The sequence below is a fragment of the Podarcis raffonei genome, chromosome 1 (assembly GCF_027172205.1).
Source record: "Podarcis raffonei isolate rPodRaf1 chromosome 1, rPodRaf1.pri, whole genome shotgun sequence".
In the NCBI taxonomy this organism is placed as follows: Eukaryota; Metazoa; Chordata; class Lepidosauria; order Squamata; family Lacertidae; genus Podarcis; species Podarcis raffonei.
In genome coordinates, this window is record NC_070602.1 from 109,091,301 (window position 1) to 109,104,796 (window position 13,496).

The following is a 13,496-nucleotide window of genomic DNA, read 5'->3' on the forward strand; positions in this document are numbered from 1 at the left end:
AATGCATATGTTTCCTTGTTATGTGACGGTTATTGATGTCCTGACAATTTATCCATGGGCAAAAAAAAGTAATAATAATACTGGCAGCAAATTAAAATGCCAATCAAGCATGGAAGTAAAATAAAGAGCTTCAGTATGCTGAGCTAGATTTTCCAATCAAGTGTACCTCAAAGTTATAGCTTAGGCAGAGTTCCAGAGACTGAGAACAGAGTTTGAAGTTGTTTTGCAACAAATGCACTTGAGCCATAAGGAGATGGGCATCTGCGTGTGATGGATTCTGTTCTATGCAGTGCTGCAAGATGCTCTGGGATGCTTCAGTGTTACCTAATCAGGTTAAGCAAACAAAACAATGAAGGGGAGAAACAAATTCAATATGCTGACAAGCTGCCTTAGGAGTGCATTTGCAAGACAGGTTCATTTCCACGGATTATACCTCCTTCCGTCCCAGCACTATTTATTAAACGGTTACATTTTAAAAAAAATATTTCAACAACTAAAGAAGCAATGAAATCACATGCTGTAAGAAAGAGAGCACACCAGTCACCAGCTGCAAGTTACCTCTCGGCTATTATAGTGCTTTATGAATCACATACTGTAGTACAGTTTCAAATTACAAAACGCGCTTCAACAATTTCTTCTATTTGCAAGGTTCAAGGTGTGGGTGCCACTGCTTTACATAGTCTAACAGCACAACATGAGGGAGGTAGCAACAGGCTAGGGAACCCTGAAGTTTACAGGAGTGCAAAAACTATTTAAGAATGGGGTGGGAACACCAAAACACCCCAATGCATACTAACTGATATTGTGGGGTGGAGTGTGTAATCCTTAACAGAGAGCACTCCACACTGCAGCTCTATTTTATTTTATTTTGCAAGTGCTACTGACGTAATATTTGCATTGGTTCAAACTCGAGAGATTTACCTGCCAAATACTTCACCTTTGCAACTAAATAGGCGGCTTCCAGGAGACCAGGAACAGTTTTAACCACAGTTTCAAGGACGGACGCACAAGGCTTGAGAAGCGGGGATGGAGGTTGTCCTCGACCTGCAGGCTTGAGATAAACAAACGGTACTTTGATAGATTACATCGAGAAAGCGGAAGGGTTTTTTTCTTTAAAGAGAAAAAAAAAATCCCAATGAAATGTATATCTGAGCTGAGATAAAAATTCGGAGTGTATTTTCAACAGGCAGTTTTCTAGATCTTCTCCAGAACGAAGCACCTGTGCTTTTTGAGGCAATGCTGACTTACAGCCACACAGGCTGTGTGCTGAGGCAACTCCATGAATTCACATAGCACTCTGCCTCTGGCATGCTGGTCTGACTCAGGGGGGAGGGCTGCAAGCTGTTGCAGGCAAACAAGAGGGCAGAAAGGCATAATGAGAGTTGGTTCTGAATGTGGACGCAAACTACTACTGGAACAAATCTTCAATTTTCTCTTCCAGGAAGAAAAAACTTGGAGGGGGGTGGAGGAACCCAACTAGTACAGATACAGTTAGAGGTAGGATTCTACTAATATTTCAAAGTCTTCGCACAGCAAAGCCCCAAACCTACTTTGCTGTCCTCACACAAGTTCAAGAAGAGTCCTTAAAACATGTGGCAAACCTGTGTCCTTCCAGATGTTACTGGATTCTGACTTCCACCAACCTCAGCCAGCACGGTCAATGGTCATGGGTGATGGGAGTGGGGCCCAACAAACATCTGTAGGGCTACCTAAAGGAATGTCTCCACTCCTGTCGTTCAGCTCAGAGACTGAGGTCCAGCTCTGAGGGCCTTCTGGCAGTTCCCTCAAAGCGAGAATGAAGTTACAGGCGCCCAGGTAGAGGCCCTTCTCAGTAGTGATGCCCGCCCTATGGAATGCCCTCCCATCAGATGTCAAAGAAATAAACAACTATTTGACTTTTAGAAGACATCTGATGGCAGCCCTGTATTGAGAGGTTTTTAACGTTTGATGTTTAATTATGTTTTTATATGTATTGGAAGTGTCCAGAGTAGCTGGGGCAACCCATTCTGATGGAAGGGGTATAAATAATAACATTATTACTATTTTTATTATTATTATACGTTTCCCCATCCCAGATTTAAAAACAAAACAATCAGCTCTTTAAGCAGATGACCAGGATCAACAGGAATCTTTCACATATTCGCCACATCCATAAATGACACAATGTAGCGCACCTAATTTGTGTCATGACAATGTTCTGGACTTATTTACAAGGAAAACAAAAATACTTTAGCAGTTACTCCACTATTAACTATTACTCAGTCCTTATAATGGACAGTGCTCAGAATCTTGGCAATTCTTCCTAATTGTCTTTGCTTTAACCTGAAACCTTCTTTTGAGCACAAAGTATAATAATAAATGGTTGTTGTTTTAGGAGGACAAAAATCCTAGCAACTTACCTGCGTTGGGCAAAAGCTAAGATACTCCTTAATAATCTCTATCAAAAAGTCAGGATTTAATTTTTCAAAATATTCTACACCAAGAGGTAAGCCTTGCAATGAGGAAAAATGAGTATCAAGCACATCGTTCAATAAAGTAATAACTTCCTCTTGTCTTTTGTTTTTCTTCATAGCCAACACTGCACGCAAGTAAGATAATTCCTACAAAACAAACAGAAAATTACATGGGAAAATCTAGAATTAAATCTGTCATGATTCACCTAGCACTGGTCACCACTGGTAACTAGAAATTGCCCTCTGGCACCCAGATGCCCTGATTTGCAGCACATTTCCTGGCATGTATCTAGTTCTTAATAATAATAAAAATCCACTGGACATTCTTCACTCAGTGAACTCTTGTGAATTAACAGGCTTGTAGTTTTGTTCCAGAAACTGCCTGTGTTGCTTAGCAACTAATTGTATCACACACCCCCCCCATAAATTAAGACCTCTAAATTAAGACAGCAGGTTAGCAGATTGTGCTCTATGAGCACAGTCTCTGGTCACTTCCAAACGACCTGTTTCTTTGGCTGATTCCTTGCTGATTTCTTAGTACAGTTTGCAGGGAGGCTAGATGACATTGGCTATTTACTGAGCATTCATTAAGATTTATTTGCGAGGAGGAGGAGGAGGAGGAGGAGGAGGAGGAGGAGGTGTCAACTGTCGCCAGGTCTGGGGCAGGGGAGTTTGTTGCACAAAAGCAATTTGAACTTGCCAGTATGTGACTGATTGCCTCCCCAAATCCGTGACAGTCAGGAAGACACCCTTTGTTTTTGGAAGGGAGTGGTCTTCCATTTATCTTTTCCTTCCCTCAGTGCAGCCATTATGTAAGTCGCACGAAGGCTTTGGTATCAAGGACATTTAAAAAAAAAAAAGTATTATATCCCAGATATGATTTTCCCATAGGTTCAGGGGTATTTCAGTCTGGTTCTTCCATTGCTGAGCTATCGCTCATCGTGCTGCAGTCAGTAAGAAGCCTACTAGTTCTCTGTGGTGCAGGGTGGAGCTTAAGTCTATGTCCAAAGATAGCAGGGCAAAGGCAGGATTTGGACAAAGGGTTTGGCCTTTCATTGCGGATATAATGGAGAAAACAAACACCATTCAATGTGCTGCAGGATAAGTGTTTAATGGTTATTGTATTTGCTTAAAAACCAATAAAAATGTGTATTAAAATTTTTTATTGTTATCATCATCATCTGTTTGGGTAAGCAACAGAGGTCAAAGCAACATGAAGGGGAAACGGGTTAGAAATTACTTTTGCACAGTGTTTGAGGGAAACTGTAGACTGCTTACGACTGCCAGTTCTATCAGGCTCCTTCCTTCCTCAAATGTCACCTAGCAGTAGCCATTCAATCAGGCTGCAGCTGAGAGAGATGGGAAGCAGGGTAACTGAAGCAACGTTGGCTCCTCCTCTCTTTTAACTCTCCATCTAAGAGCTCTGTAACTAAGAAATAGTGCCAGAGTTTGCCCCCCCACCCCTTTTGTGTCATTCACGTTTTCTAGATTGTAAACCTGAGGGCAGGGACTGTCTTATTACGGATCTTTGTTAGCCACTCTGGGAGTAAAAATGCTTCAAAAATGTATTACCTCGTCTGCACACATATGGATTCCCTGCTTTGAAACCCAAGAACTGGATGTTGCAAGGAGCAGAAAAGGAAGACCAGAGCCCTCTATCAAGAATTATCTGCCCACATAAATATTCTAGCCTCCTCAGTGAGGTTAGAATCAAAGCACTTTTGGAAAGGATCGTTCTCTTACTGCTGATTTCCCGATAGACTGTTGGATTTCGTTCAGGAACTCCAACTGCTGCTCTACATCGTCTAGCTTCCCTTCCATTAGCTGGCTCCGGATAATTCCTGTAATGCAAAGTCATCCCATTTCAGCTCTGCTCTACAAAGAGCCTTCGGTGTTTAGAATTCCTTTTTCATTAAACCAGGCTTCAAAGTCTATAGGAACGTAAGAGAGGCTCAAAGACAAGGAGGAGAGGCAATAAGATGACGAGAATGCAAATCACATTAAAAAAGTCAATCACCCAGATTACTTGCAGTGATAAAATTATTCGGGGGGGGAGGGGCGGGGAGGAGAGAGAAATCAGCTTTGCATGCTCTTGAAAACTCAAATCTGTTTTTAAGCCATACCAGTTAGTGCGGGAACGCTTGTTTCGTCGAGAGCTATGGCAGTCTTGTACCATTTTAAGGCCTCCTTCGTTTTCCCCTGCAAAATCATCTGGTAGCCAAGCTCTGTAGCGATATCTGCATTGTGGGGGTCTAAGCTGAAAGCTCGTTCCACCAAAGTCTGAGTCTGCTGAAGGATCAGTGGGTTGCGGCCACACTATAATCAAGAACAGTTTCCAACATGAACACGTTAGCAGATTTAAAATCCTCCACTATTTTCGTTTTTAAAGCTTTAGAAACAGTCACTAAATGTCAAAATAAAAATTTGCAAACATTTGTATGAAAGGGCGACGGTTTGTTTGGGTGGCATGAAACATGATCACAACTTACATAATCACCTGAAGAACGTCCCCTTGCATTACTAACTGCAATTGAATGCACAGAGTAAAAACCCAGTTCCTCAGCGCTGCTCATGCTGCAGTGCACCACAGAATTCAGAAAAGCGGCCAATGCACATGATTACACAACTTATGGCAGCTACTTTCCTCCCTCTCTAACCCCTGACAGCTCCCAGCTCAGGGCAAAACACATCAGCTCGTGAATTTGCCATGAGCACAACCTCCACTTATATGCCACCACTCGGCTCAATTTTATTTATTTTTTGCTCAGGGTGAATGAGTCAAGCAATCCATTTGTCACAAGAAGACAGCAGCCACAGACAAAGTCCTTGCGGCGGACGGTGGGGGGGGGGGGAAGCCACCACAACAAACAAGGGGCCTTTGGAGTGGGGAGGAACAACCAACAGATTAACCAATGCTCATTTCCCATCACAATCAAAATGCACTTCATACCATAAAGAAAGATTCCGAGTGAACGCTTAACCTTCCATTCTGAAACAGAAACAGCTGTGCATCTCTTAGAGCACTTTGGTGCACAGCTAAACAAGCCAAGAGCCTACTAAAAAGATTCAGACACATCTGTGTACAGGATTATTTATGCCCGATAGGTACCAATCCAAACCCAACATATACAGGGGCTTCCCATTTTAATGAAGGGAAAATTACCAGCTCACAGCGGAAGGATCACAATCAATGTCTTCGATGGGACTTTTCAAAATAAATGCCCACTTACAGTTCTGCTGAACACCAACGCCGTTTTGCAGAAGAGCTGGGGGTTATGTGGTTCCAACTTATCCAACGCACTAATCAAATCTTCCAACTTTGAGGAAGCCTGAGGAAGGGCAAATGAACACCGGTCTTGGTATTGGGATAAAATGAGGAGGGAAATATGTGGGTTTTGAACAGCTGAGCCCCATAAAATTATTTTATATGGAGCTGCAATGTGTTCTCATGCCAACAGCCACATTTTACACAAACCCACTCTGAAAGCATTGCAGCAGTGCAATGTATGCTAGCCTGAGTACTGTAATATACAAATGCATGCTTAATGGCATTCCACTTAATGGCAAGAGAAGAAAACATACTCTTAAATAAATGCCTAAGAGCTAAATGAGGCACACACACTCCATCTTTCGCGGTACGGTGGTCCCTCGGGTTACAGACGCTTCAGGTTACAGACTCTGCTAACCCAGATAATACCTCGGGTTAAGCACTTTGCTTCAGGATGAGAACAGAAATCGCACCGTGGTGGCGCAGCAGCAGCAGGAGGCCCCATCAGCTAAAGTGGTACCTCAGGTTATGAACAGTTTCAGGTTAAGAACGCACCTCCAGAACGAATTGAGTTCTTAACCCAAGGTACCACTGTACTTTATACATGAGTTTAGACTAGAGCCTTGCAGAAGTCCTTTGTGAAATCAAATGTTTACCATCAGGAGAAAAGAATATTTTGTGTCCGGTCTAGTAAACATGTCTTAATTGGGCAGCATAGGCTAAGCTTTGGATGGCTGCATTCCAATTACCACAATCAAAAGGAATCCTTCTCTGAAGCAACCACATACAACTAATACATGGCTACAACTTTCCAGAGAATAATGTACTGGAAAAGCTGCCCTGCAAACAGATTTTTTAAGATATATATTTTCCTCAAGTTAAGCAAAGTACATTTAATTTATTTATTTTTTAGCAATTATCCATCTCTCGTTTGCAAAAAACAAACTGTTTACTGTCTTGAAGCTATAAAAAGCCAGACTCAACAGTCAAAATGTATTATTGCTACAATCTCCATTGACTTTTCTAGAATGGGAGTTGTCTTTTAAGCGTTCCTTGTGTGGTTTTAGAATCTGACCTTTCCAAGACTACACTGAATATACTATTATAGACCTCTTTTTCTTTGGTTTCACTCCACCCCGGAAAATAAAGCCAAAAAATGCAAACTGGGAGTGGGGAAAATGCCTCCTCATAAAGAATTAGACCAAAGAGCCACGAACCATCCAACTAGTCTCCAAAGGATTTTCAACATGTGGCTCTTGAGGCATAGTACCCTTATTCCCTCTTTTGCCACACAGAAAAATCACATTCGTTTCTGAAACTTCCCTAAGCTTCAGTTTGTGGTATTGTAAAAACAAGGATGGGGAACCTGTATCCCTTCAGATGGTGTTGGGACTCCTACTCCCATCATTCCTAGCCAGCGTGGCCAATGGTCAGGCATGATGGGAGTTGGAGTCAAGCAACATTTGGATGGCCACAGCATCCCCAACCTTGGCATGTCTGGTCTACTGCTCAAGAACAAACTCCTAATAAGTTTACTTGGTTCCTTATGCTCAAGATAGTTGTACGTACCACAAAAGCTTGATTTGTTTTTGTCAGAGGCTCAGGAGCAGAAGAGCAGGGGAGAGAGCAAATAGAGAGCGGAGGAGAGGAATCAGAGGGGAGCGTAGGGGAATATGACAGTGACCCGAGAGATTCCATGAGCTTCTCCAGCGAATCAGAAGATTCCCAGAAGGGGGCGCCTATGGTAAGGGCAAGGGGGGTCCCAGGGGGGACGCTCCATAAACAAGGGACCAGAGGGGACTCCCAAGGGAGCAGCGGAGGATCAGGACCAGTTCCCCCACCAGAGCTCAGTGGGGGGGAAGAGTCACATGAGTCAGGACCAGCCTCTCCTCCAGCGGGGAGAGAAGATGAGTCAGGGGTAACCACGCCCCCATCGGGAAGTGGGGAAACGAAGGGAAGGCCAGGTCCAGCTAGCCTCCCCGAAAGAGGGAGCAGTGACACAAGTGTAACGGTCAGAAGGAAAGTGGGAGGCTGCGCGCGCGCGCCAAGTTCAAATGCGGAGGAGCGCGGGACAGCAGAAAACCCGGATTGGGAGCCAGGTCCGAAAGCCCGAAGGAGGGAGGGAGAAGAGTCAGGGGACTCAGCGTCAGAGGAGTCTAGGAGGGCTGAGACTCCGACTAGCAGGCGGACCCAGAGAAGGAAGGAACAGAGGAAGAGGTGGAGTAAGGCTAGAATCTTAAACTGGTGTCAGGGGGGAGGAGATTCAGATGGAGCTTCGACGGTCTAAGGCATAGACGTAGCGCTGCGCGTCTGGAAGTGAAACTGAACTTCAATAAAGACTTTTATACTAGAGAAAGAAGCAGCGTTGGTCTTGTGTGAGCTGGGACCTTGGGCAGCGCTGACAGTTTTTAATTCAAAAGCATGTTCTTATAATGTACTTACCAAGGACCACGGTGTTAATTAATAGAAAGTTTACTACAGCCTTTAAAATATAGTTAAAGTTACCACATATTTCGGAAATTTCCTATGTTAGGAATATAAGATTTTAAAGATGCATCCCAACAGTTCTACATCTGAGTAGACATGTATAGAATTGCACTGTTAGTAGCTATTGTTTTCCCAATTAACAGGTACTATTTGACAGCGAAGAAATGCCAACAACGACAAACCATGCTCTTCATTTGTTCAGGATATGTATATTTAAATAATTAGTAACTTAAAGCAAACCTGGATGTTAAATTACGTACTGACCTCAGGTATATTTCCTTCCCTACACAAATAATGAATGGCCTCCATTTTTAAAGCGTCCAAATTAAGAGCATCTTTCTGCAACAACCTAGAACAAAATGAGACAGGAGCTGTATCTTTACAACACGACTGATTATATGTCTTCACGTAACAGAGGGCCAACGCTCATATGAACAAGGAGTTCCCTGGGCAAGTTATCAGCGTTCAATGAAACAGAGAACACTTAAGTGTCCAAGAGGCCTCACCAATCCATTCTTATACTCATACTATAATTGAACCCCACCTTCCAAGACCTTCAACAATCCACTGCAGAAGCAGAGAAGGTACCATATTTTTCCCTCCATAGGACGCACTTTTTCCGTCTTAAAAACTAAGGGGAAAAGTCTGTGCGTCCTATGGAGCGAATGCAGGGGGGAGGCAGGCAGGAAAAGCCCCCAAGGGCAACACACAAGCTTCACGCGGTTCTTGCGGGCTTTTCCCCAGGAGGGAGAAGGGACTGACGCGGCCTGTCAGTCCCTTCTCCCTCCTCTAGAAAAGCCTTGCGCAACCTCTCCAGCCGCAGGAGGCTGAGTAAGGCTAAAGAGGAAGCAAGGGCAGCGAGCGCTGTGGGGGGGAACCCGGGCTTCCCCCGCAGCCCTGAGATGCTCTGGGAGAAGCGGACAGGCTGCGCGCATTTTCCCCCCTTGATTTCCTCCTCTAAAAACTAGGTGCGTCCTGTGGTCCGGTGTGTCCAATAGAGCGAAAAATACGGTAAGTGAGAAGGTAAGAAGGCACTGCTTGCCACCAGTGGTGTGTGGTGGAAATTTTCGTAGGGGAACAGCGCCAGAGGCACCAGCTTGTGAGGGTGATTGGTGGGTGGGTGGCTGGGTGGGTGTGAGAGAGAGACAGAGAGAGAGAGAGAGCATTGTGCCTCCATCCCTAAGCTGGGCAGAAGCTTCTGGGGTTTTGGGAAGGGGACACCAGGCCTATGACAGGATACTGGAGCCCTCCTGCCTCCTTCCCAAAACAATAGCAACCCACCTCTGTGCAGTCTCGTTTGCCTGTTCCCATTCTTGCAGAGCCAGCTGCAGCTTCATTTTCTTTATAAAAGAAGGAAGGAATTGTGGCGCGTGGGCTATTATTTGATTTACCATCTCCAAAGCTCCTGAGTAATTCTGGCGCATTTCAAAATATTGTGCCTAATGAAACACGAAGGAAATCCCTTAATCCTCTACATTTCCAAGCAGAAAGGAAAGATGTTTTACGGAACGTACCACTCCCTCCCTAAGCAACATTATTCTAGTCTCAAACACATCAAAGTCTACTTCAGAAACTCTTTACACGTTTCCCAAATGTGGGTCTCCAGCTTTTTTGGGACTACAATCCCCATCATCCCTGACCACTAGTCCTGTTAGCTAGGGATGATGGGAGTTGTAGTTTCCAAAAAACAGTTGGGGACTGATTCTATGCAACCATGGATGGGCCCTGATCTTATATGTAATGCAGAGAACACCACATTACCTGTACCATTCAAAATAATGAAATGACAAGAGATAGTGAGCAGTTTCCTAAAATTTTCAGACCTGCGTTCCCATCCCATGCCTGGGACTAACTCCGACCATTTATTCCGATACTCACATTGAGCAACCCAGACTAGGTGTAAAGCAATCTGTGTGAGATCCATTGGCACGTGCCACAATCTTGGTTATATTAACAGGCAAGGATTAAAAGCTTCTATTTTAATAACGGACTTACTTTACCCATCAGGCCAAAGGTATCGTTTCCATTTTGCAGCCCTTCATCAAAGTATTTCACAGCTTTTTTAATACTTGCTTCTTTTCCAGAGGTGACATCAAGCCACCCTTTCAAAATCAATCCCTGCAAAGAAAAGCAAAATGTTAAAATGCGGGATTCTTAAAGAAAGCTTTCAGGAAAAAATGGTTTTTAGAACATCCATCCTCGCAAAGTTGGCATGAAAGAGATCCCTTTCTGTTTTACCAACTGGGACTCGTGACTGGGAAAGCCATCTAGAGTCTCAACAACAACCTTCCAAACCCAAAACAGCAATTCCAAATGTACTGTTCAAAACACTAGGTATACCATACGAACTGCACCAGATGAAATGTTAAAAGGGGGAACTCAGGAAATGTGGCGAGCTAAGATCCTGAAAATCCAAATGTCTGCACACCAAAGATCCCTGCGAAGCACCAATAATGGAAACACAAGGAACTCTCTTATATGTTCAAATTTGCATCTTTTGGAGTGGCCATAGTACAGCCTCTGTTACAATGCTGCTACTTCACATCCATACTAAGAGAAACGGAAAACGCTAAATGCAGAATCATTTAAAACTCTGCTTCTGCCAGTTCCAAGGTAACGTCTTTATACCGCGCGAAGGATGAAGCCTCCTGCCTCGGCTGAGAGGTTCTAATGTTGAAGAGAGGGTTAGAGGAAAACATTTGTGAGCCAAGAAGCCTTAAAACACTCCAGAGTCTAAAGCCGTCATATAATCTGTTCGACTTCAATCATTCTCCTAATGTTTCATGCCGTTAGTATGCAACTGGCTGGTGAGAAAGCATTCAAAACAAAATTCACGATTTTTGCAATTTAAACTTGACAGGAAAACACCCACGTTTATGCACAGCACATGGCGTTTCTGTGTCAGCAGCTCAAAGAAAACCCCAAGCATTGGGAACATCTGTGATTCAGACCCATTAGATGGCTTAGCTGCCTCAAACAACGCTATTGGCTAGTGACTCATTTCGGTTAATGAACCAGACACGCTTAACAGCTAACTAAAGAGAAACCATCAGGCTAGTTTTTAACAGTACTGATTCCGCCAAAATATTCCTTGAGCGTTAAATGAAGCAGTAATAACAGGCTATGATCTACAGGATGACTCAACATAGCTGAGGGCTAGCAAGTCTCGTTCTATAGCAAGCAGAGATACCAAGTGTGACTATGGGAAGTGGCTTACCTCTGTGCTGCCATTCGAGATCTTGATCATTCTGTCAACGTATTCGCGGGCTTTCTCGTGGCGCCCAATATGCCACAAGAACAAGCCTGCAAAATACAACGCCTGCTGCCCTGCTACTTTGCGTTGCTCCTTCAGCTTGGCATCCAGCTCCACAATGGCTTCTCGATCTGATTAAAATCAGTAAAGCGGTGGTTATTTAAACCATAACAGTGGGTGTGTGGAAACAGCCCAATTTGGCCTACTGTCTTCGGTACATGCTACAGATATATGGCAAGACGTCATGCAACAGGGGCAAACTCCCTACCGCCATGGTTTAACAGTAAAAATATTAGGAAGGCTGCTTTGGATCCTCCTGCTGTTGAACTTGAAATGGATGATTCCTCTAGCTAAGGTATTTCTGGTTCAAATTCAGTTGCCCTTTCCCAGAGGAGCATCCCCCTGAAATCAGCGGCACTTTTCCCCAAGCATGCGTGCGCAGGATTGCGGCCTCAGGCAATTTTAAATGGGGAGGCAGGGAATGAATGTGGGAGGGGGGTTGCAATGGCTTTCTGGAAGAGGCACTCTGAGCAGGTGCATTTCGGTTAGGCCAGATTACGCCGCAACATTTTATTGAAGGCCCCACGTGCTTTCACATTAAACAGGACAGCAAATGAAACGTTAACAACCCACTCAATAATAATAATAATAATAATAATAATAATAATAATAATAATAATATACTTTTAATACCCTGCCATCTGGCTGGGTTTCCCCAGCCACTCTGGGCAGCTTCCAGCAGAATATTAAAATACAATGATTCATCAAATGTTAAAAGGTTCCCTAAACAGGGCTGCTTTCAGATGTCTTCTAAAAGTCCAATAGTTGTTTATTTCTTTGACATCTGATGGGAGGGCATTCCACAGGGCGGGTGCCACTACCGAGAAGGCCCTCTGCCTGGTTCCCTGTAACTTCGCTTCTCTCAGTGAGGGAACTGCCAGAAGGCCCTTGGAGTTGGACCTCAGTGTCTGGGCAGAACAACGGGGGTGGAGACACGCCTTCAGATATACTGGGCTGAGGCCGTTTAGGGCTTCAAAAGTCAGCACCAACACTTTGAATTGTGCCCGGAAATGTACTGGGAGCCAATTTAGGTCTTTCAGGGCCAGTGATATGTGGTCTCGGCGGCCGCTCTCAGTCACCAGACTAGCTGCTGCATTCTGGATTAGTTGTAGTTTCCGGGTCACCTTCAAAGGTAGCCCCACATAGAGCGCATTGCAATAGTCCAAGTGGGAGATAACCAGAGCATGCACCACTCTGGCGAGACAGTCTGCAGGCAGATAGGGTCTCAGCCTGCGTACCAGATGGAGCTGGTAAACAGCTGCCCTGGACACAGAATTGACCTGCACCTCCATGGACAGCTGTGAGTCAAAAATTACTCCCAGGCTGCGCACCTGGTCCTTCAGGTGCACAGTTACCCCATTCAGGACTGTTGGCTTTATTCGCTGTAGAGATAGTTCAAACTGTACCTGGATTTGGGCTCTTTTTATGGGCATAGATCATTGCCATCATTGTGCAGAGGGATACGTCCTGCTTGTTTTTAAGAGGTTCGAGGTCGAGAAGAGCCTCTTGAATGTGCCCTAAGGAATCAAATTCAAGAAGGTTAAGTTGCATTTTCTGGTGCCATGGAATACGTGCTTCATCAAGCAGAGGAAAACAGGAAGCTGCCTTGTACCAAAAGCCAGACCACTGGTCCATCTAGCTCACATGCCAGTGGGGTCCTCCAGGATGTCAGACAGATAGCACTCCCAGCTCTGCTAGGAGATGCCGGGGGACTGAACCTCAGACCTTCTGCAAGCAAAGCAGATGCTCCTCCTTATAAATAATAATTTCCTTATTTGTACCCTGCCCATTTGACTGGGTTGCCCCAGCCACTCTGGATGGCTTCCAACAGATATAAAAACAGAATAAAACATTACACATTAAAAGGCTTCCCTATACAGGGCTTCCGTTCCCCCTAGAGGGTGCTTACCTGACCTCCCAACAGTGGAGGTGCTGCTGTTTACTGGCAGGGAGGCACAGGCAAGGAATGCTCTAC

General features: G+C 44.5%; 1 protein-coding gene across 5 annotated transcripts in view; it reads right to left on the reverse strand.

The window, feature by feature from the left end:
- The window catches only part of TTC21B (tetratricopeptide repeat domain 21B), a 33,957-nt gene that overhangs the window by 17,016 nt on the left and 3,445 nt on the right, over positions 1–13,496 (reverse strand). For all 5 annotated transcript variants that reach the window (XM_053408643.1, XM_053408616.1, XM_053408633.1 and 2 more), the window contains exons 3-13: positions 12,928–13,038; positions 11,426–11,592; positions 10,204–10,326; positions 9,490–9,647; positions 8,473–8,557; positions 5,684–5,782; positions 4,577–4,769; positions 4,197–4,294; positions 2,400–2,600; positions 922–1,051; positions 167–324 (exon numbers count right to left, since the gene is read on the reverse strand). In XM_053408643.1, the coding sequence (XP_053264618.1) occupies positions 167–324; positions 922–1,051; positions 2,400–2,600; positions 4,197–4,294; positions 4,577–4,769; positions 5,684–5,782; positions 8,473–8,557; positions 9,490–9,647; positions 10,204–10,326; positions 11,426–11,592; positions 12,928–13,038 (1,523 nt within the window). The remainder of the gene's footprint in view (positions 1–166; positions 325–921; positions 1,052–2,399; positions 2,601–4,196; positions 4,295–4,576; positions 4,770–5,683; positions 5,783–8,472; positions 8,558–9,489; positions 9,648–10,203; positions 10,327–11,425; positions 11,593–12,927; positions 13,039–13,496) is intronic.